Here is a 25,075-nt window from a genome sequence, read left to right on the forward strand (position 1 = left end):
ACCATTCGTGGTCTCTGTTTGTCCATACAAAAATCCAACAACCCTAGCTCTTGATAAAATTTGGAGGCTTACCATTGTGACCAATTAAGGTTGCATCTTACATACATTTATCTTCTATATTCATTTACGTACTCACTCTGAGCTTGGAGGACAGTCTAATTAAAAAAACCAAGCATCATCAAATAATCTGTACTTAGGCAACACACAGGTCAAATCTCAATTCAAGCTCTGCTTCAGTGACAAGGAGGAGCCTTACCTCAGTGAAGGGAAAAATCAGATAGAAAAAGGCACTCCAATTCACAACTCTTATATACACATCTAGGGGTAGTTATGGATCCAAGAGGAAAAAGCAAATCAATCAGGTGAAAATGGCAACAACAACAAAAAAGATCAGGTGGCTGTTTTGAAAAAAATTAAAAGGTCCCTTTTCCTCCTCTCTTACCTATTTTATAGATTGACCAAAAAACCCTTAGTTTGGGCCGTACTTGGGGGTTTTGCTCTTCTCATTCAGTCCTGTGAAGGACATTCACGTTGCACTTAACTGGGTGATGAGAATAGAGCGGTGAGAAAGAGATTAATAAGACTTTGCAGGCTCATCAATGTCATATTGGGGCTCAAAAGTTGGTAAGATAACTTGGAAAGTCCAGCTACTTAGGAGAGTTTGAAGACAGCCCCCACCCCCAGCTATGTTTTGTATCCAAAAATAACCTTTTGCTCGCTGAGTTCATCATCATTTACGTTGTCTTCAGCACAGAGACTGCTTGCATATGCAGGCTTTTATTTCAAAAGGAATTCTCTTCTGATTTTGGTGTCACTTCATACATTTCTCTAACAAGAAATTCTCTCTGCAGCTGTACTTACGTTAGAGACACAAATGTACCTTATTAATGCTAGTTATCAAGGCAAAGGGTTTGAAAATACTTGCTAAACATTTGTTTATTTATATAAAATATTTCAGAGTTTTACACAGCTAAATATAGGCATATAACAAACACTTTGAGTGTGTGAAAGAAATATAAATGATTCCAGCAGATGGTATGGTCAGAAGCAAAGGGTTTGCAAGGGCAAGAAATAGCACCAATCCAAATTGAGAAATCTGAATGGCTATAATTGTAACACATCTACAGTGGAATCAAGAAGGTCATTTATATTACGTTAAGAAATACAGAAGCAGAGTCTTATATAAGCATGTTACACAAAATGGAGATTTGGCACATGGGTTATCATTGGACAACGTACCACACACAGTTTTTATTTCGGTTCCAGCAGAAAAAAAAATGTTGGCAAATTTCTTTCTCTCTTTGCTTCCTACTTTATTCAATAGAATAGGTAACAATAGCATCTGCTGCAGTTGGCTGGAGCCTGAGATGAGGAAATTGTAGATGATGGGCCTCCCAGGCATATCGACACTAAAAAGCTCATGCTACAGCCACGGCACAGTCAGGCTAGCACTCCAACGGGAGCGGCAGATACAGCAAGGCCCGCCAAGACAGCATGTAAAGTAATTTTTACTGGCCTTGAAGGGGTTTCCACCGTCTTGGCTCCAGGAACTGCCACAAGGCAGGACAGGTTTATCTCTGACATATTCTCCATCTCCCTTTGGCATCACTGTATGATTATCTGCTGCTGTAGCCTCACTGACCAAATGGGTACCCAGTGCATTCAGGGTGCTCCCTGGCTACCCATCAGCCTTTGTTTCCATTAGTCATGGGCTTGAAGATCTGGGATGCTTAATTGGGTCTAATGTGTCAAAATTACCTACTCCAATCATCTTGGTGCCAAACACAACACTTCCTCTCATTATATAGGTGCTTTCTGGTTATTTTCCTAATGCATCTAGAAAATGTTAAGGGACCCTTTAATCAAATTAATTTGAACAAAATTTTAAGGACCATACCACAGTGGAAAACATACTAGACTAGCAGTCTGAAGACCTGAGTCCAGCAGAAGTCTATGGGAAAGCTGTCAACCTCATTGGCCTAATTTTGTTTTCTCGACACTGAAATTTAAAAAAAAAAAAAAAAAAAAAAAAAAAAAAAGGGAAGGCTGCAGAGGGGGAAGTGGTCTGAGAGGCTGGAAATATCCCTTCCACGTCTATGATTCATTGTGAATGAATCATAGTCTTGTTTCGGAGTTCAAAAAGAGGCCCACTAACCCCAGTAAATCTTGAATTACAGAAAGATGTAAAGGAAATATTTTTGAGTTAGGATGTAAGGAGAGTTAAGAGCACAAGTTTCTGCTACGCACAAGCTGATATTTTACCAGAAGTAATCAGGTAGCAGTTATGAAATACATTTTGAAAATGGACTTTTTTCCTACTTTCTTACCTATTTCATATACTATTCATAAACCCTGTATTTTGGGGTCATCTTAGGGGTCTTGGCTCCTCTCATCCAGCCTGGGGAGGGAAATTCACATTGTATTTAGCCAGGCTGATGAGCATGAAGAGCAGAGTTCCACCAATCCAGTAAATAAGGTTCAGCAATGTCACACTCAGAGGTAGAATAAATGAGGTCATAAATCAGTTGTTTTCCCATCAAAAGGTGGAGTATACTTCCCCATTCCTTGAATCTGGAATGGACCTTGACTTGTTTCAAACCAAGGAATGTAGTAAAAGCAACTGTCTCAAAAGGCCTCGTAGCTTCCCTTGTGATGTCCTCAGAACCCTGAGTCCACTGGACGAGGATGAAAAGCCTTGGGGAGAAAGAGAGACCCCATTTGGCTTTCCTAGCCCTTCAAGCTGACTGAGAAAAAGTGCTCAGGAGACATCGGCAGAAGATCCACGTCCTGCCCCAAGTCAACCCACAGATTTGTGAGAAATAACAGATTACTGTGGTTTTAAGCCACTGTGTTTTGGGTTGGTATTTGTAGATAGCAATGCTAACTGATAGACACACCCTCTGCTCTGCCAACTCCTATGGCACATAGGTGTACCGGAAACAGAAATCCAGTTAGAGTATTTTAAAACATGATTCAATGCTCAACACCAAAAACAATGAACACACATTCCATAAGCAAGTATTTCTTAAACAACTTACCTTTGGTAAATTTCTATGATTTAAAAATGAAGTGTGCTGTCCCAGAAATCTGTACCCTCAAAAATCAAAGGGCAAATAATTTCAGGAACCTGCAAGCTTGGGCAGGCGGTCTGACATTATGACTCACTTTCCTTCCATTCATCTCATCTGTTATCTTTGGCCTCCATTAAACAATGAAAAAGGGACAGTCACTAAGTCATATGCCACTTGAGGGCACTCCTGGGGCTTATTGTTTGGAACTGCCAAAATGCTGGACGTCATACCAAGTGTGAATACGAAGCAATGTGACTGATATCGTAGCACAAAAGACTAGCATTTATCAACTCCAAAGAGCATGGCCCTTAAAAGTAGCCACTTTGAGAGGACGAAGATTTATTGCAAGGCTGCCATGGTGCAAAAATATTTTTGGAACTCCTTTTTGGCAGTAGAGTTAAACGCCTACGGCCTGTTCTTTTGAATCCAGTAATGGTGGCACATCTTTGTCCTTGAAGGTGGATTTATTTATTTATTTTTCTAGTGCCAAGAGATACCTGGAGCCAAGCGTATGGTTTGTATGGTTGCTGACCAAGGTAAGAAACACTATTAGATTTCTTTTCTTTCCAAGTAATGAGCCTAGTTCTCTGTATGCTTTAAAAGTTTATAATTAAAATAAGTCTCACAAAGAAGTTCTTCAAATATGTAAAATAAGAGTGGCACTCAAATTAGCTTTTTGTTTTTGTTGTTGTTAAAGCTAAAACTTTGAGGTGGGTTATTGTTTGGACACAATAATTCTGCCAACGTTAAAAATCAGTTTTATTACCATAAGCAGTGGTTTTCACCTAGGGGTGATTTTATACCCAAGGGAACATCTGGCTATGCCTAGAACTTTTTTTACTGTAACAATGTGGGGAAGGGAGGTGAGGGTGGGGCGAGTTACTGGCATCTGGTGAGCAAAGCCCAGGATACTGATAAACATCCTACAATGTATAGGACGGCTCTCATAGCAAAAACTCTATGATCTAAAATGTCCAAACTGCTGAGGTTGAGAAACCCTGCTTATAGAAACAATTGGTTCTAATAAGAGAAGCATTTATTTTAGTGCAATGAAATAATTATAACAGTACTTAACACATTTTTCTGTGTTACATATTCCAGTTGCCACCCATCTTCTATGTTAATGTATACATGCACATGTTTTCTACTCTTCTGAATCGACAATTACATAGAACTCAAACTCACAGTTCAGAAAATATCATAGTATTCTTTGTTGACATTACTAGAGTCAATTGAAATAACTATGTGAGGTAAAACAATTTTTAAAAGTCAGTAACTGTAAAAATTTGTTGACTTATTTCTATATAACAGGCTAATTAATCACTTTACATAGCTCTTATTCAATCTTTAAAACCAATACTATGAAAGAAATACCACTATATCCCCACGTTACTGATCAGGAAATTGAGTCTTAGAAAGACTGTTTAATGTGCTCAAGGTTACAGATGCAGTAAACAGTACAGCTAAGATTTGAACTCTGTTAGAACAACTTCAATTGCAGAGTTTTCACTACCATGCATTGCTGGCCCCTAAGAGCAGCTCTGTGTGCTAGGAGCCATCTCATTTGCAGGTTAGGGACAGTTCTACTCTCATTTGTAAGATATAAATTGAGCAAAATGGAAAATGGCAGTATAATATACACAGAGATCAGAAAGGGGGTTCTCCTGACTCAGCTTACTAGTAAAGTACGTGTTCTTCAGCAAATCACTTAACTTCTCAGAGTCTCAGTTTCCTTAGCTGGAGAGTGAGGAAAGTAATAATGCACATCTGCTACTCTTACCATAAACATCAAATAAAATAAGCGATGAGGACATGCTCTGTAAACAGTCACTTACAACACAAAAGTAAGTTGGTTGCTATACTTAGGCACGCAATGGGAACAGGATTGGTGATAGGTTCTCAGTTGCCCTTGAAGGAACCTTCATCATATAGACCTGATATATGATTTTGAAGTTAGATAGTATGGTATTACTTTTGGCCTCACCTCTCCTCCACTGCCTTTATATCTATCATGCTTCTTTTCAAATAAATTCTGCATTTCATCAGGCAGCCAGAGTGCTCTTCCTAGCACCTCAGATTCTCCATTTTCAGTTTTACACTTTATACCTACTGGGGACACTATGCAATTCCTTTTAATGCTTTTTTTGTGTGTGCCATTACTTTTAAACTATTTTAGCGGAAGGAAGGTATTTTTCTCTTATAGGACTGTGCCATCAATAGACTGAAAACCCAGCCTCCTGTTTTGTATCACTATGTTGTCTCATAAACCAAGCATTTGCTTCTTATACAGAATTACTGATATATAAAAACAGAATCTGGCATAATGGGTTCCACATGGCATAATTATTTTTCCTCACCTTAAAATGTTTCCATAAATACAGACATAATTTGTACACTCCACCCATTCTTATCGAGAGATGTTGGCATTTTTAACAATCCCACCTTTCATCTACAGAGGGTTAGCATCTCCTATTACCTAATTTACACATAAAAATACACCCCAGGTTTAAGGAAAATATAGGTCTATGGTTCACATTTGTCAGTATCTCAAAACTATCACATGCTTTGGAAATACCTGTGGTCTTTGATCTGAAGAGACATTTGAATGGAACATTAGAAGAAATAAAAATGGAATTTAGAATGAATGGTTAAAAATGCATTAAACAATTTTCCACAGCACACTTAGCTTCTTTGGATCACAAGGTCTTTTGTTTTTATGCTCTTATGAAATGCTTTCCAAAATCTTTTGACTTTGAAAAAGCCATTTTCATCACTATTGGGTTGGGCTTAGGGGTACATGGTTATGTTATGAATATGGCCTACATAGTTTCCTGGTTGTGCTTCCATATGCAAAGTCAGAAAGCATTATGAAGATTGGAACTTAGGAGTTTTTACACCCCCAAACTGGCATCTGATTTTTTACTGGGCCACATTAGTGGCCTGTTGGTGCTTCTAGGACATTATTGATCTATATCTGGTATGCAGTTCCTATTCCTTCCAGTTCTGAAGGGCGGTTTGATTCTATGATTGTGATAGATTTAAGTGACACTCAGGAAGCTTATTTTATTTTCCTTGAGATTGTTTCATTTAGAAGATCAACTCAAGAGTTGTGATCTATCCCCTTTTCAATTTTTTTTTTATAAATAAATGTTTCTCTTATGAAGAAAAAGTCTTCCCTTTGTCTTAAAAAGAGTTAATGTGACACAAGATTTAGTATCATGGGTCAGGGTTTTATAACTGATTCACTGAAATTATAGCTTTTCCCCAACGTATTCATTCTTAACAAATGCAAATACTTAGAGCAAATCAGTTGTCATGTCCCTTTGGTACTAGAATATAGACTTTATAGAATATGTGGTTTAGAATATAAGCCACAAATTATTCTATAAAACAACATAAGGAACAAGGCTCAAAAGGTGAACAAAATGGCCTTAGTTTCTAAGGGGAAGACTAAGATGATATAGGAAAATGTAACGCATGACCTCTAAGGAAATCTCAGTTTAATAAATAGAAAGTTCTGCTCCCAAATCACATTTTACAAATAAGATATAAACAATACTATATGTCTCTATTCACGCACTCATATATATATATGCACTGCACGATTATATATATAGTGTGCGTGTATATATACACACACACACATATATATGTGCTGTGAAGAGATAATGGCCAATATCTGACAACATGTGCAGTAAAGAGCTAAGTGAAAGGGACTAGGTGGTCTCTGCAATACGAAGAGTAAGAACTGGATATAATGATGGGTAAACAGACCATGGACTTTGAAATCAGGACAAAATGTATATGCTGTATGATCTTGAACAAATCACTTACTACCTACCTGTGCTTAATGCTCTTTGCAAGCAAAATATATTATTTTCTGGATTAAATGAATGCTCAGTAATATTTGGAAAACAGTAATGGCGCCATGATTGGTAGCTATTGTGATTATTTATGTTCAAGTGATTAAGGAATGGAAGAGACTCACATGCTAGCAATTGCCTTTGATTCAGAAGGAGTGGAAGAAAGGCCAGAATAGAGCAATGTGGTATGGAATCAGAAAGGAAGGAGTGGCTCATTCTGACCAGGTCACCAGGGAAGGCTTGATGGAGAAAGGCCCCCAAAGGGACAGCAGAAAGGGGAGCTAAAATCCATCATGGGACCTAAAGTCTGGAGAATCTGCCTGATTTATAGGGCCATGCAATGTGGGGAACATTGCCACCACTAGTAGTGTGAGCTCAGGCAAGTAAGCTGGTCTTACTCAGCCTCTGCTGTTTTTTCTTCTGTGAAATGGGAAACTAACATTACTCCTTGTAAATACCATGGGAAGGGAAAAGCAGTAACACATATAAAGCACTTACAACAGGGCCTCTTCAGTTGACAAGAGATACCTGGAGCCAAGCGTATGGTTTGTATGCTTGGTGACCAAGGTTGAATAAGGGCTCAACTATCCTGAACTATTAGTATGGCTACAAAATGGGGAGCTATGTCTATATTTAATCATGGAATAGATGGTATGTGGGAAAGAATATGAAATAGTTATAAGTAAGGCAAAGGCAATTTAAAAATTAAGCTCTCATAAAGAAATATCCCAATATATCCCAATATAAAGGGAAAAAAATACAGTCTCTTAGGTGAAAAAACAAACCAAAAAAATCAGTCCAGCCTTGAAACTCTTACTATATTTGTAAAAATTATTAAAATGCCATATAGAATTCAACAAACTTGGACAAGCAATTACTGAGTGCTTACTAAGGTGTAAGAGCTGGGGTAAAAATGTACATAAGCCATTACTCATGCCTTCTAAGATCTCAAGGCACATATGATCTGCACACATTTAGCTAAACATGCAAAGTGTGAACCTATTCTATGAGAATTTAGAGAATATTTAATTCTTCCTGTGGGAAGAGAATTGGGGAATAAGCTTAAAATATTTCTCCAGAGTTACAACTCAAATGTCTACAAGATGAAGCAATCTCATAAATGTGTATAAAATAATAGGGAGTGGAAAGGGTTTGGAAAACTGGATAGTGCATTCCAGCTTAAAGAAATTCATGCTCAAATTTTTTAAAAATTATCATATATATCAACAAAACCATCTGAAGCCAGTTTGCAACCTCTGCAATACAAATAGGAAGTGCTATTTAAGTTGGATTATGCATCAAGGTTGAACATCATCAAGTAGAGAAGGGGAATTGTTGAAATTCTAGACCAGATAAATATCTTTTGCTGAGAGCCAGAGATGAAGATACTTGAAATGTGTAGCTATCAGAAGATGGCCCAAGGAGTCAACAATGAGGTGCGAAGGGTGAGATCAGCCTAGATTACAAAGGGTCATGAATGCAATGATAAGCAGTTCAGACCTCATCTTGAAGGCATTAAGGACCACAATATTAAGTTCCTTTAACAGCATCATTTTAAGAGTTGAAAGGTTTCTCAGGTCTTTATACAAACAGATGTATTATTATAAATGATTCTCTCTAACACGTAGCATCAACGTGTTCTCTCTCGCTGAGAAGTCTTATGGGATTACCATAGTAGAAACATGTACATTTGAAAAAAATCCATTCATTTAATGATTTGGATATTTATAAACATTTGTGATTTAATAAAATGGATGGCTCAGGTTACACAGATGACATCCAAGTTCATGCTGAATTTTTCTTCTCAGAGTTCTAAATATACATACAGCTTTTAAAAGGTACTCAGTAATGAATAATTATTAATAATTTAAAATTACTGCATACTTCTATATGCTATGCACTATCTCAAGTGCTTTATATCTATCTATTTTATGTCATTTTACTTGATTTTTATAAAATTCTCATTGCTATTTACAGTGCTATCCCATGTTACAGGTGAAGAAACAGAGATTAAATAATCTGTCCAAAGGCACACAGCCAGTAAGTAAACAAGCTGACATTTTACTTGGGCAGTCTAGCTCTCCAGAGTGCGTATCCTCAATGTTGAGATTCTATGCTCTGTATGAACTGATGGATAACTAGATTTGGCCTTTCCTTGCTTGCTGTTGAACCAGACCTTCTTTCTTTTAGGAATCTGGTAGACTCTGTCCTCCCTGACCTTCCAAGGTCTTGTCTGCGCATGTTGCCCTAGGCTATGCCTAAAATTCTTTCTTGTTGTTGACTGTTAGAATTTCTTTTACTTAATGGCTCATTTTTGTCCTACTCCAATTACGACCCAGAACCATTGGAGGACCATGATATCCTTTTTCTGTACTGCACCGCCAGCCCCACCTTTTTTGGGCTACTACCTGACCTCTTTAAAACCTCCTCCATTCTCACCATAGGCTATATTGGGCAGAAGGCTTGGATCTACTTTGTCACTACTTCTTTAATATAGAAAAAAAAAAAAAAGTTTAGTACATGATAAAAGAAATCACAACACAAAATACAGCATTTACCTTCCAGACTATTTTTTGCGATTATCTGTAACATGATCATGGTTAACCGTGATCAGTATCCCTTTGTAACATGGTTATTGTGGCTTTTTGCATAGTTTCCTTCTGCTTAGAAATGGTTTCTAAACTAGAATTTCTGGGATGCTACATGAATAACTGTCATTTAAGAATGACTTTAATCTGCTGCTTTGTCACAAAACATTATACTGTCAAGTTTGAACTTGGCTGTATTCAACTCAAAAATTCATGATAATATGGATGTTGACAGTGTAGCCATGACCCTCCTAAATAAAGAGGCCAAAACCTCTTACCAGACATGTAAAATTACCTATGGGTAATTATGTCACAGAGCTCGGTTTATGCAGTTCCTTTCCCTCATTGTTTTGAAGTTGCTAACAAATTTCTTCCACCAATATACCTACTCTTCTGTTGTTTGTTTCAATAAGCAGCTTCTCCAGAGCCTCAGGCACAGCACTTCCAAATGTCAGCAGCTATTAGCTCAGTACATTCATCTTTGTTTCCTTATTTCTCCTGAGTAGCCTGTCTCTCTCTGAGGTGAGTCCAGGTGGCTTAACGTAACACGGATGTGGGGGGGGGGGTGTGCGTGTGTGTGTGTGTGTGTGTGTATTTTCTCAAAATAAGGCATTACAGCTATTTATCTTATCTCTCATATTTGCTATTTGCTTGCAAACATTTTTGTGTCCGTCACGGTGCCCAGCATGAACCCTATACCTTGCTTATAATCTACAGAGGGTGAAATGTATTTTAAAAATTATGTATGTATGTATGTATGTATGTATGTATGTATCTATCTAGCTATCTATCTATCTCAGTTTTCTAGTGCCTCCACTTTAATTCTAGTGCCTCCACTTTAATTTACGGAAATGGGAGGAAAATTTGGAGAAAGGACAGATTCTGTATTTTGAAATGCAATGTGAAAAAAATCATCATGCTGTTTTTCAGTGAAAACTTCCAAATTATGTGTCTATAATTTTTGTTCCTATTAAACATATAATTACATATGTGTGTGCAGGCATGTGTGTGTGTGTGCAGCACGTGTGTGCGTATGTGTGTGTGTGTACCGTATTTTTGCCATGAGGCACACAAGGGCAACATTTCTTCTGCTAGCCCAAATTTTCTGTTTCTCTATTCTTTGGCCAAACTCTATCTGAAAACACTTCATGTGTTTCATTTGTGATTTTTATAATCAAGTTCAGCTTTTACCAAACAGAGGCACCATATAATCAGGTACATTGGCTCTCCGAGGCCTGCAAAGAACTGTGTGTAACAGAGTGTACAGACTGATCAAACTAGCACCTGAATTAAAACCAAAAGGCAGGAGAACCAAAAATCTACTTTCATGATGTAAAAGCACTTGCTGAAATTAAAAACAATTTTTAATGTTTTAGAATCATGCAGAAAACTGCAGCTGGAGTGGCCAGTCCTCAAAGGACCCTGTCTCAGATATAGGGAAACAAGAATCTAGATAAGACTTGAGGCCGATTATGCTATCATCTTCTTAGTTATCAGTACTTGAAGCAACCTGTGTAGCCTCTCACTTCTCTTGACCCAACATAATTCTCTTAACCCAACGTACTGTTGTTATGAACATCAAAGAAAATAAAGCATAGGGGAGTGCTTTGAAATTAGTAAAATACTCTACATAAATACAAGGTAATGTTATTACTGGTTTTATCTAGGAAAACATTTGCTGGAAAAGAGAAACTTTATCCTGTTTGGAATTTGCCAGCCCATTGTTTAACAATGAGCATTGTAGCATGGTTTGGCCACGTGAATTTCATTGCTTTTATTCTGATCAATCCATTGACCCCATTTCTAAAAAACTAGCCCCTTTTCTAAGGTCTACTGTATTATATTATAGTATAATATGGGGTATGAAAGAGACCTATGGAATTAAGTCATGATAGAACTGATTTACGATAGATGCTTTCTTGTGTTTTTCCTATTTTACTTACCTGTGGAAGAAGCAATATTTCTTCATCTTTGAATTTCTCATGTTATAAAGAACTATCATGAAATTATATATGTACTATACATTTATATAGTAATAAATAGACTCTGACCAGATCGCTTGAGTAGTCTGTTAGTAATGACACTTAAGAGGAACTCAAGCAACTGGAAGAAATCAGTTTAATATTTAAAAATCTATAAACATTTATATATATTGCAATCTCAGTGGTGGTATAGCTGTTAGACTTAAGCAAAAAATACAAACTATACATTTCAAGAGAAAAATACAAGCTTATTATCTTTGAGTACATAAAATAACTCCTTCCAAATTACAGATCTTATATTCTATTAAATACATCTTTAAAAAATCAAATTAGTGATGTTATGAGACTTGATATTACTAATGTACAGAAGGCATCTTTAAGCAATAAGATATTCTCCCTAAAGCTTGTATGATATTATTTTGTTAATTTTTTCCCTATAAATAGTAAAAAGGTTGTATCAGTTCAGCCCACGAGAACTTGTCAAACAATATAAATTTGTGTTTAAGAATAGTTCCCCACACATTATTTTTTGTTTTACATATTTACAGCCATGTGCCCACTTAACTTTGTGTTTATTTATTTCTCTTCACTGGGGAAAGACAGTAGCAATGGACCACAGCTACATCTATGTCAAATCCAACCTATTGATGTTAGCCTAGGCCTCATTTGACCAAAGGAGAGCTGTGTTATTTATGAAGGCATTTAGTATCCCAGAATGTCAAAAAGTTGCAAACACATCCAATGAGAAACAATTTAGCTTTCTGTTTCCTCAGAAACCTCCTGACTGCAAGTGAAACAAATGCTTCTTACCTGCAGTGCACAACCATCGGACCAGCATCCGGAGGGTTACAGGTTTTGACTCTACGTAAGAAAGCTAGAAAAGGTGTAGGGTGTTCTGGAACACCATGATCAGGCCAGGCGGTGAACTGGAATTGTCTCACTTCTCTCTTCTCACTTGAACCATTCTGTGAAATAGGAGTATCAGCTGAAATGCTGTTTTCCCAGCCTCAGGTGGTAATGATGAATAACAGGGAAGAGGTAATGCTAAAATGTGCTATTTAATTCCTTTCTCCCACCCTATATCCTTTGGGAAGACACACTCTTTGGAGATATAAACCCCAAGCTATTTGTAAATGACAAATATTTGCGCAGGAAGACAAAATTCTTAGGTGAGAAGCATTACATTTTTCAGGTTTAACTACCAGGAGAGCTCCTATCACATTTTCCAGGAAGAACTAGTTCTTCTTCATCTATTCTTCATTGGCTGAAACTTTCACTCGGAGCAAGAGTTTTATATTTACTGATAAATTGCCAGACAAGAAGAAAAATGGCCGAGTGATAATGGAAGATTTATTTCATTCTTCACTGTTGCCATTGGGATCAAGATTTCAGTAAAGCCTTAAGAGATTTGATTTCTCAAAAGAAGCTTTCTTTAAACAATAGAGAGGGTAAAGGGAGGAGAACAAGATGAAAAGCAAACCTTGTAAAGTGCAAATGTTCGAACACAGTATGTGGCCAGCTCCACAGTATCGAGCAGCGTTACTTGAACCAGTCCGTGGGTTTCTGTGCCTCTGCTAGGCCAATACTGGTCACACTTCACCTACAAGAAACAAGTGACGCATTCAGGGCAAATGCTCATCCATTTCTCTATTAACGCTGCTTTGAGTCGCTGTTGAAGGAAAACAGCTTTTCTGCATTTCGTTTTATGTTGATCTTTTACTGGCATGCATTTTTGTTATCCCAATATATGTAAATTACTGCTCTGATGCCAATATAAACCACATTTTTCAAACTGGTAGGAATACTAAACAGTAACAGATTCAATTTTCCTGGAGAAAAAATAAGCTGCAGATTGTTGTTGGGTAAAATACAGAGAGAGGGATTTGAAACTTCAGTGTGCTTGAAAAGAAAACAAATTTGTCCTGGGATAGACGTTATGAATCGCATCGGGAGGATGACACTTTGGCATTTAAACTACATGGTAAGATAGTTAGTGTTAATTCATCAAGATATAAAAGGCATAAGGTTTTTCATCTTGAGCTATCACAACTTCCAAATATGCTTGTTTAAAGAAACGTAGAAATAATTGGAAAATCTATCAAAGTATAATAAACAACATAAGTATGTGCTTTTTTCTTTTTAACACAAGATAAATGTTATTTGTATCCAAAGCAAATTAAACCTATAATGTCTACAGGAAAAAGAGCTGTCTGTTCTTTAAAGAGTCTCAGACGGTCATACACCAACAGTGCAAAGTTTAAATAAATTAAAATTCATTCAAGATGAATAATCTACAATTTCTATGTGGAGTGGAACAAAAGCACATAAAACGTATTCAACCCAATTAGTTTAACACACAACAAAGAATAATTCCAAGTCTGCAGTAAGCCTCAAATTTACTGAATGAGTCTGTTGGGCATTAAAAAGCATAATGAAAAATAACGAACACAGCACAATATTTTTGTAGTAATGCCATAGATCTCACTATATTTACCCTTTCTATCTCAGACACTTTTTTTAAATGGGAGTAATTCGTAGGAGAACCTAACTGAAATACATTTCTCTAGGTAAAGAAAGCTCCTAGCAGTAGTTTAAAATAGGGAATACACCTTTCTATTTGAAAAAGAAAGAACAGAAAATCACAATCTTGGATTTAAACAAAGGCAATAAAGCATTATTATTAGAGACACTAGAAATTTTTTGGTCCAATAGAATTATTGCATAATGATTTGCTTTTATGTTTAATATGAGTATTTGTAACATTCTGTGAATGATATTGTAATTTTCTCTTTCACAGAGATAGCATCTGCTCCTCTGAGAATTCGGGTTCTTTCCATTAAACAATTGGCCCTTCTAAGAAAGGGAGAGGTTTTATCCTGTACAGAATTTCCTAGACAAGACAAAAAAGAAAAGCACTTTACAGCTGTATACTAAGCTAGATATTAAATTCACAAGGTTTCATTTCTATGCCTTGATTTTAACTTTGAGACCACGCAAACATCACCTTTTTGATGAAAACAAACAAAAATTGTCCACAATAAGACAAAAATTTTACCTTAGTGAGATTTAAAAAATACTTTGTGTGTTTCCTAGTTGTACAAAATAGCCTTCTGTGTTTTTATTTCTATCATTTGCCCTAACTCAAAGAGATAACAAGACAGGGAAATGAGAATTCTTGAAGGAGAATACTGACGTACAGTGACCAGGCATGGGCATCTCTACATGTTCTTTCACCATAAGCTAAAACCCAGGTCACAGATGACATATTTAGCAAAAACTACCATCTGAATAGAACCAACACTACTTAAGCAGTCATGATTTAGATGAGAAAAAAAAAATCACAAAAATTATGCCAAAGGCTTTGTTTTAAACCATGAAATAGATGTCAAGTGGATGTCTCCCAGCAGAGGACAAAAGGAACTCTGGAGGCCTCATACTGTGGTATTCAAGAAGATGCCAACAATGTGTTGAGTTGAAGATTCAAGAAAGAAATTAAAATTCATCATTTAACAGTTTCAGCTGGACAGCAACCCTTTCAGTTAAAATAAACTAATGAAATCCCTGAGGACAAATATCATATGATATGCACAAAACAGCACATTAATGCAACAAAATCATCTATACAGTCAGTTCAATGCACTGAACCAAATGCAATATAATTATATTTTAAAACTGGGACTTGATTACATTTAGACCTTCTCGTGAGGTAAGAAAAGGAGATGAAGGAAAGAATCAGAAGGCAACCTTCATACAACTTTTGGAAAAATGACTCTCCATCTACAAATCTTCTCCATTCCTAAGATGCAGGAAAAACTAAAATTATACTAATCCTCACATTTCTAGTAATAAGTTTGAAACTGCAGCTATTATTGGCTTAGACTTTGACCCCTTTACAAAAAAAAATACCACGGAGCATTACTATAAGGGGTAAACGCTGTGAAAATTTCTAGCTAAAAGAGGAAAAAAGTTGTTTTTGTACTCAATTTGAATAATGCACTTTAATCTTATTATTTACCAAAAGAAAAATAAATGTTTCAACTGCAAAAATCAGAAGCAATTTTTTAAAGCGGATATATTTAAATATTACCATTTTCTCTCAGGAAATATATCTCAAAAGGACCTTATGAAAAATAAATATCCTAACGTATGTGGAAATGCACACACGTGGCCTCAGCAGTGGGATCAGAAGCTTTCCCTGGGTTTATCTGAATAGCGACAGCAATACATTTTCCCCTTTGCTGGTGAGAACCTCAGCACTTCCTTTCTCCACCTCATTCTCTGAGTAGCCTGCACACCTCCATCTGATTTTGGAGGGCTGAATTTAAGGGCTCAGAGTTACTGACAAATATGATTTTAAGTCTCATTTTTTGCCATACGCTAAACATATGATTTCTGATTTCAGCATTAGGAAGCAAGTATGAAGGTGTAGCGAGAAAAAAAAAAGGACGACAATGGAAATATTTTTTCTTTCCTCATTAGCTAGTATAAAGGAACTGTCTCCATTTTCCTCTCTTAAAATGATTTTCTTAAGAGAAAATCTCATAAGGTATTTCTAGAGAGAGTTACTATTTGTTAGGCTTCACACATAAAGCTGATTGTGAGACGAGAAATGAAGGCAGCTCCCTTTGAGTACCTAAGAACTAGAAGGCAGGAGTTACTGAATACAAATACTGTTTTTTGCCTTTTTCTATTGATTTAGAATGGATACAAGTGGCCTTCAGCACTGATTCATGGAAGGTCAGGCAGAGTCTCCCTGGATGCCTCGAAAATTGCTTCTCTGTTTCCAGGACCAAAGCCTAGTCACCTCATCTGTAAAATGGGAAGAGTGTCTCCAGCATTATGGAGCTATTGTGGGGACTAAAATGATGCCCCTAAAACACTTAACCATAATGGCTGGCACAAACAGGCATTCAACAAACACTAGCTATTATTGGTTATCAGTTTGATGACATTCTGGATTTTTGTGTATGTCTGGTTGTTGTTATAAATTAACTAAATCAGTCTAAGTGTGAAAAAAAGAACATGTTATTAATTTCAGCAGATAGTGGCTTAGGATTTTCTAGGTGCAAAGCAAGGTGTTAGCAGTTGTGGGGCACTGAGGTGACATAAGACTCAGACCCTGCCCTCAACCCATCAGCCTTATTGACTTAAGTGGGGGTGATTTTAAACCTCCTAGTTCTTCAAATAGGTGGTTCTGAGATACCAAACAATTCTCTTAATCTATGTGGGCCCCAATCTCTTCTGAGAAGAGTATGTGTTCAACTCTGAGGTGGAAAAGAAGAACAGCAGAACTTGTCACTCAAGCTGTGGTTTTGAAACATCACCCAGTAACTTTACTTGAAGCTTCAACTGAGACAGTTCAGAGTTTTGGCTAAATTTGGGGGAGGCATTTCTTTTTATTATCACAAAGTTATTACCCTTAAGTGAAGCTTTCATTTTTCTATAATTATGGAAAGAACAGGGTGACCATTGCTAAATTTATGCTATGGAATTCATTTATTTTACCTTTTTCATGACAAACTATCAAAATCAAGTTGATGGAATAATGAAACATATTTAAATGTATTTTAAAAAATCTTGTCATTGCAAATATTTGGTAGGAGCTGATCCATTAGGTCTGCTGACCATACTTGGGGAGAAGGGCTCTTGTTCTAGGCTATTTTTACTCCCATAGAGCTTATCTTGGGAGTGCTCGGCATATTGTAGGCACTCAATGAGTGGTAGCCAACTTTATAATCAATTAACTGTGGTCTACATTGGCTTATTTTTAAATTGTCTAAAACTTTCTGAAAACAAAACCTCCTCATCTCAATTTAATAATGACTTACTGAGCATGGCAACATGGCAAGGCATCAGAATTCCAACTGTAACAAACTGATACCTCCAAAGAGTTGTAGCATTGCTAATCCAAAACGTATTTGCCACATGGTACTTTGAAAAGTCTGCTTTGGACCAGATTATTTAGCCAAAGAAAGACTTAGAATAGGCAATAAACGATACGTGGGGCACCATAACTGTTGCTAAAAGTGACTGTAAATTCGTACCTGGTAAGTTTGGGCAGAGTGGTTGTTCAAGCATTAGTATGCTGTAACGAATGGACAAGCAGGCTAACTTTAGATAACACAAGTCAAAGTTATTTTTGGGAGTAAGGAAATGTTGGTACCCTTTTGCCAATACCCATTGAATGAGGGAGACTATAATAAAGGAAAGTTTTAGATAAATATCAGAAATTTTAGTGGGCAGAAAAATTAAATGCCGAACTATTTATTTCTACAGGTTATAGTAACTATTCTGGAAATTTTTAAGACCAGATTGAATACTTGATTTTCCATAATAAGGACAGAGAGCATCTCAGTGATTCTCTCTTAACAACAGTGTAGTTCTCTGCACTCAATCAATATTTGGCTATATCTATTCCCAACTGGCAGTCAGTCTGGTTTGTGTACTCCCCCATTTTATTATATCTTTACTAACACTAATTAGTGGAGGACAAAGAGGCAGTACAATATTTGAAATGAGAGTGATATTAAAGCATTTGACCACCAGTGCAGCTTTTCATATATACAGCCATAAAGTTGAAAAATACTATTCTCAAAATAAACCAAATTACATATCATAAAATTGCTTACCAGTTCATTGAACCATTCGCACACTTTCCTAACTGCTTATTAATTTTTAAAAAGTTATTCCCTTTTGTTTGATGTGTCTGCCAGAAGTTGACATAGGGAGCTGCCGTAAACTTTTCCAATGACTTTCCCCATTAAATTGAAAGTCATTAAGTCTCAAGTTTCTGGCACCTTGTCCTAACCAGAGCAGAACTGTGTGAGGTGCCTCTTTCTCATGGCCAAGTAGCACTTTGATATCAGCTCTTCCCACATGAGGTGAGTCCTCAGAGTACCCACCTCAGACATAATCACTCCTGAGGAGCACCTGGGTGCCCCACATAGCCCTACAGCCACCTCTGCTTCTGCCTTGGTCTGCCCAGCAGTTGCTTTTCACTCCAGTGTCACCTCTTCCAAACAATATCACTGGATGACTCAGTGTTTCAATAAAAATATAATTCATAGGTACAAGTCAGTATTAATGCAGTTCAATATTTTAACAACCAGTACAACCATGTTGGGTATTTACCAGTTGAACATCAGCCTTTCCAGACTTTCTGCTGATAAAGAATAGAGAAAAACCAAACATTGGATCCTAAAAACTAGTAAACAGAGATTAATACATACTTCTGAAAACCTTAGAAATGAGACCTAATCCAGCACAGAAGAACCACAGACATGAATGCAGAGAATGAGAGAGGCTTTGTACAAAGTCATCAGGAGCAAAGTTGCATCTCCTTCCCCCATTCCAGCTCTTTACTCAGGCCATGAGGACTCTAACTGGCTTTAAGAGGAATGCTTTGAGCCAGAATCTGTCGGTTGCCTTTCTAAGTAGAGCAGTTGGGGTGGGGAAAGAAGGTAGATAGTCCAGAAAGCTAACAAACAGCAAGAAATTGGTGGGATTCTTTCTCTTTTATCTGACACTGTGTCTGCTGACAAGAGAAAACCAAGAGTGTGGAACTTGCTAGATAAGGACCCCAACATCCTTTAGATTGCCAACACGAGCATCATTCTTTTTGTTGCCAGCATCCTATTTACATTAAGTATCCACCACTTTCAAAACAATCCCATACATCATGCAGACTCCAAAGGCAATGTTTGTGCTGCTGGTCCTAAAGTTGCTTAAAGAAAAAAGCCGTTTCTGTTGCCCTAGATAGGCAGCGCTTTAGGCTACAGTTTGAGAAATTAAATGTTCACGGCCTTTGGCGCTTCCAGTTCCATTTGGAAAAGGACACAGACCTGGCATTTGGAAAGCACTTGCTCTCCATTAAACTTACCGAACCTTGACAAACCCGAAGGGCCAAGAATTAGTCTGCCACTGGCCAAGGCTGGGCTTTCCAAAACTGATAACAGCAATGAAAACAATAGCACTGCCATTTATAATCTTCAATGGGATTTTGTCAAATTTTAACCCAAAAGGATCTCATAATCTGAAAAGAATCTCAAGCTTTGTTTTATAGGAAAAGAAAAAATGTTTGAGCACGATCTCTTTTTTCTGCTGCTTCATGCTCAGAATTGCCCTCTTAGCCACAGAACAAAATGTGAATATGTCTCCATCTCACCTTCACTTTGTGCTAGGGGAAGTTTACTAAGGTGACATTCAAGGACTGGGGAAGACATAGGAGGAGGAGTGAGTGGTCATTAGGTCAGAAGTGTTCGTTTACACCAGCCAAATGTCAAGTTCTCTAAACTGTTAACAAAATGAAGTTAACACCAGCCCAGTCCCTTTGGCCCTGACAGCATCTAACCTCCATTCTTTGGCACAAACCACAAAATTTAGTAGGGCAGGAATTTTCCCATTTTTTGGCCTAAGATACAAGTAAAGTCACGATGCACAAAACATTTGATCTGCTTTACTAATGTATGGCATCATCTGGTTTGTATGATTCCCTATTTGGAAACAGAAAATGGGACTTAAGATAGCTTGGAAACCAAGAATAGAATTTTTCACTTCTAGCCCTATATTTTCACTACTAATTGACACAACTCACACTGGATTACAATCAAAATCATGACCCATTTGTTAAGTGTCAAAATTTCACTCCCCACCTCCAACATTTATAATATTAAGTACATTTACAAACCTCTCTAAGTGAATCAACCCCCACTATAAAGCTTGCAAGGCAAGATAAATAATGAGTCTCTACTATGGGCAAAGAATGAAGGCAGACTGTAGAGGTGAAATGAAAGTCAGATATACTCTAACCCTGAGTAAGCCTTTCAACTTCTAACACTAATCAGGGTTACTCAAGAACTTTCTAAGCATGAGGTTGATACATTCCCTCTGTGTTCTGTATTTCAAGATGGAAGACAGAGTAAGAGAGAAACAGTCAAGAGGAGATAGATGAAGGGAAAAAGGTGAACGATCACACACTAAATAATAATTTAATATACACCTTAAAAAGCAGACAAATCCTACCTCATAGATGCCAATTCTGCAAGCAAGGCTGCCAATCATGTGCCCCAGTCATCCACAAATAACATCCTTGTAGTGGAAATCCCAGCTGTATACATTTTACTTTCCCTACAAAGTGCTTCATTTTTTCCAAACATTTTCCTCCTTCCATGTGGTTTCCCAGACCAATTCATGTGCTTATTGGCATGTTATGAAACATGGAAACAATTAGAAACCACATTCTAGGGCACCAGAATGATTTGCTACAGAATCAATGGACTACGCAAAACTTGAGAGGATTTGGCAATAAAGATGGAAACTGTGGGGAAAAAAAACCCACTAACAGTATTTCGTATTACACAGTACATTCTACAACAGCTTTAAACTGATCTGTGTGTTTCAGGCAGCAGTCATGCTTTCCCTTCAGAATTTCCAGCTTCTATCATTGTTTTTAGTTTTAGTTTTTGTCGTTGTTTTGAGATGGAGTTTCACTCTTGTTGCCCAGGCTAGAGTACAATGGTGCAATCTTGGCCCACCACAACCTCTGCCTCCCAGGTTCAAGCGATTCTCCTGCTTCAGCCTCCAGAGTAGCTGGGATTCCAGGCGTGTGACACTATGCCTGGCCAATTTTGTATTTTTAGTAGAGATGGGGTTTCTCCATGTTGGTCAGGTTGGTCTCGAACTCCTGACCTCAGGTGATCTGCCCCCCTTGGCCTCCCAAAATGCTGAGATTTCAGGCGTGAGCCGCTGCACCCGGCCCATTGTTTTTTTATTTCTTTATATACCCTAATGAAACTCATATGAAATATTCAACTTATACTTTTCCTTCAGGGTTGATAGCTGAACGTATACAACAGGCAAAAAGTCTTCTCAGTTAAGTCTGGAATTCTTTAAAGGCCACATTTGAAGGGAAGTAATAACATTTGAAAGTCAAAGAACTCTTGTTTTCAAATAATCAACTTAAGTCCTAAGTCATACTTCACACTTACAAGGGTTTCTTTAGCCATGCAAATACTAAGAATGATCAGTGCTCAAAACAGATGCTAGTGAAACTTCTAACACCTGCTAAGGAACCCAGCAGCCTTTTGTCTCAGTCAGCTGTTCTAACCCACCAAAGGTATTAATACTGTTGATAAACCTCAGACCTGAGTGACAACTTAAGAATGAGCCAGTCAGGCACGGGATGGCTCAAGCCTGTATTCCAAACACTTTGGGGGGCCAAGGTGGAAGGACTGCTTCAGGCCAGGAGTTTGAGACCAGCCTAGGCAAAAAAGTGAGAGTCTGTCTCTACAAAAGAATTAAAAATTAGCTGGGGGTGGTGCTGTGCACCTGTAGTCCCTGCTGTTCAGGCAGGATTGCTTGAGTCCAGAAATTTTAGATTACAATGAGCTATGATCACACCACTGCACTGTAGCCTGGACAACAGAGTAAGACTCTATCTCTAAAAGAAAAACAAAAACAAGTGAACCAGGCTGTGGCAAAACAGAAAGCTTGAAAAGAGAGATGGGCTCTAAGGCAGGAGAATTCTCTAGCACCATAAAATAACCAAAAAAGAGGAGAGGGAATGTTAAACTGAACCATAAGGAAACGTATCTTCAGTGGCACTTATCACTACATGTAACCCATGTCTATATCACTTATGATTTTCATGTTGTGTTATTGTCAATGCAGCAGCCAGAATGTTCTATTTTGGTCTGTTCCCTGGCTGATCACTACTCTGGAGATCCTGTTCTAGGGGAAAGCAAGTGGAAAAGAATCCAGTGGTCTGAGCTCCACTCTCCTCTTGACTAAAATGCATGGGTGTGCCACACCGGGAAACGTGGGCACAATTAACCATATTCAGTGACATGGAGAGGTTGGTCAGGATTCATCGTCAACCACAGAGAAACAAACTCTTTTCGTTTGGGAACAAAGAGTGAATTATTTCGAGGCTATCTTTTGGGGAAACTGAAGTTGTCACTGTAAAGCCCCCAACTGCTTTACCAAACAATACCATTTAAGAATCACTGAGCCACTTGGCCAGATCCTTTATCTCAGTCAATACCCACAATAACCCTTCCACATAATCCAAAAAAGGAAAAATGAGAATTTGAGGAGTCAAGTAAACTCGCTCATTGTCACACAGCTAGGGGCAAGAGTTGGTATTTGAACTCAGACATCTGACTGCAAAGTGCCCTACTTGGAATTGTCCTGTAGCTGTCCTGCCTCATGGTGGTATCCCCATGCGGTCTTGTGTAATATCAAGCTATCTTCTCTTTCCTTTTCTCCTCTCTTCCTTGCTGCAAATCTGTGGTCAGCGGCAGTCTAGCATACTTCTAATTCACAGAAGCATTTACAACACACACACATATTTTCTTCATGTACCATGGGAATGAATATTATTTTAAGAACCTGAGCCTTAATCTAAATAATGACATTTCAAGCTTCAGCTCTTGGAGAGGTAATTTGTTTACAGTACCTGGACCACCTCCCTTTATGAGGAAGACTGGTGCCACTTCCCTTCATAGGGCCAGGCTAGTTCCAATGTTTGCTTTGAAGTTGGCTGCTGGGAATTGAGAATTCAATGAGTCCCAAGGTCAGCTCACAGAACCCACCACGTTCCTAAAGTCTGGAGGTATAGATTTCACTAACAGCTCACCCCTATTTATAACACTGTTTTTATAGTGAAAGCCAATTCAAACTCTTGTTTGGGAATCCAGGAATGCCTTTTCCCCTTTCTTCCTGCTACTTTAGGTAAAAGAGCAACTGGATAGGGAAAGGGTGAGATCGGACTGATGGGAGGGAGGCAGATGGAAAAGCAGATGAGATAATAGTAAGCTCCATTGCTTTGTTAAATCTCTCCAGGACATTTGGTCAGTTAGTCCCAAGTGTTCTAGACTGGAGAACAAAGGACTTTTGGGCCTTGGGGGCCAGGGCTCATACGTATTTTCAGATTGATGGTGGCTGAGACTACCCAACCGCCTATTGGCTTATGCAGGTCATCACAAATCTGGGTACAGGCTGAACCACCACAGAATAAAAATCACAAGACAGCATTTTAATTGGCCTCCTTAGGCCATTTAACAAAGGAGAAAGCTAACTTCCAAGAGCAAAGAGTAATTAATGAAGGGAGCAAACAGAGGTTCATTTAGTAACTTCCAAATAAGTTCCTCTGGCTGAGGGGGGTTGCGGGAGAAGGTAGCCTGCAACAGAAAGATAAACTGTAGGTATTTAAGTCACAATGCCTTCGCCAACAACTGCTCATTACCATCAGATGTTGCAGTGGCAGTGGGGCCAGTTAGAACTAACTTTATTATTAGAAGCAATTAGGGAGAAAAGGGGCAGAATTTCATTTGGTTATTTCAAAACAAGTTTCTGTGCACAGTTTAATGAAGGCCTGCAGTGTCAAGATAAAATGTGTGTTTTACTGAAAACAGCTTTTGCAAATGACTGCTTGTTACCAGCAGTTATCTCCAGGCAGAACAGACTGGGTAGGTTGGATTTACATGCATGCCGTAATATAATAGTTCAGCTGTCTCAGCTTCACAGAAGTGTCAACAGGCAGTATGGCTTGATGGTGAAGCACGTGTGTTCTGGAGCCAGACGGTCTGTCTTCAATTCCTATCCCCGACCTTGGTAACTGGATGACCTTGGGCAAAGCTTCTGTAATTTTCTGGGCCCCAGTGTACTCATATGGAAACTGGAGGTCATAGTAGTGTTTCTTGAAAAGGGCTGTTTTGAAATATCAATGCACCTAATATGTTAGACATTATTATAGTTATTAACTATGATATCCAAGATCGCTTGGAGGGGGAGCTGTTTTTAAGGAAACTGCTTGCTACATAGGGGTTACCTTAAGTACAAATCGGTAACAGATCCATTTACATCTTTTGAATGGGGTTTGCATGTAAAGTATGACAGATATTTGTCTTCAGCGTCATTTTTATCTTAATTCCCATTTTAGACAATATGTCAACATCTCTATACAATTCAGATGTTTTGAAAAGATCTAATTGCTTTTCAATTTTGCCAAACCAACCATTTATCACTGCTTTTGATTTCCCACCTTTGAGGTTACAGTTGTGGCTTTTTAGTATTTTTCTGTCTGAGCTTTTCCCTTATAAATCTCTTGGGCAGCTTTTAAATTGTCCCTCATATACATACCCAGGCTTAGAGAAACCGCCATGTGTTGAGCTTAGAAGAACATTTACAGAACCTCAACTCTCACACAGTAAATGGGGAATCAGGCTCTCTTCCTTATAAATATCCTTTTTGAGACTACTATAACCACAGTAAAAGAGACCTCTCATTTGTGGTTTACAAATTCTGTCTTGAATGTCCCCATTCTTCAATGAAAGTATCTGCTATCTTCAATGAAGTTTCAGAGATCCCTTCATTAATTTCTCAAGGTTAAAGGTTGATTTTCTTCAGATGCTACAATATGTACACATGTCCTCAGGGATATGGTACACTGCTTACCCAGTACTTTTTAGTCCTTCGAACCAACAGCATTTAACTAATGTGCCATGCACCATAATATTGGATCCATATGATGAATAAAACTCTTTTCTTGGACCTTACCAAGCAATGACTCC

The 25,075-nt window shown here is 37.9% G+C and overlaps 1 protein-coding gene across 47 annotated transcripts in view; it reads right to left on the reverse strand.

Moving 5' to 3' along the window:
* The window catches only part of PTPRD (protein tyrosine phosphatase receptor type D), a 2,329,646-nt gene that overhangs the window by 47,759 nt on the left and 2,256,812 nt on the right, over positions 1-25,075 (reverse strand). For all 47 annotated transcript variants that reach the window (XM_017949398.3, XM_017949394.3, XM_017949399.3 and 44 more), the window contains 2 exons: positions 12,985-13,104; positions 12,315-12,469 (listed from right to left, as the gene is read on the reverse strand). In XM_017949398.3, coding sequence (XP_017804887.1) covers positions 12,315-12,469; positions 12,985-13,104 — 275 coding nt within the window. The remainder of the gene's footprint in view (positions 1-12,314; positions 12,470-12,984; positions 13,105-25,075) is intronic.

Source organism: Papio anubis, chromosome 13, assembly GCF_008728515.1.
Source record: "Papio anubis isolate 15944 chromosome 13, Panubis1.0, whole genome shotgun sequence".
NCBI lineage: Eukaryota > Metazoa > Chordata > Mammalia > Primates > Cercopithecidae > Papio > Papio anubis.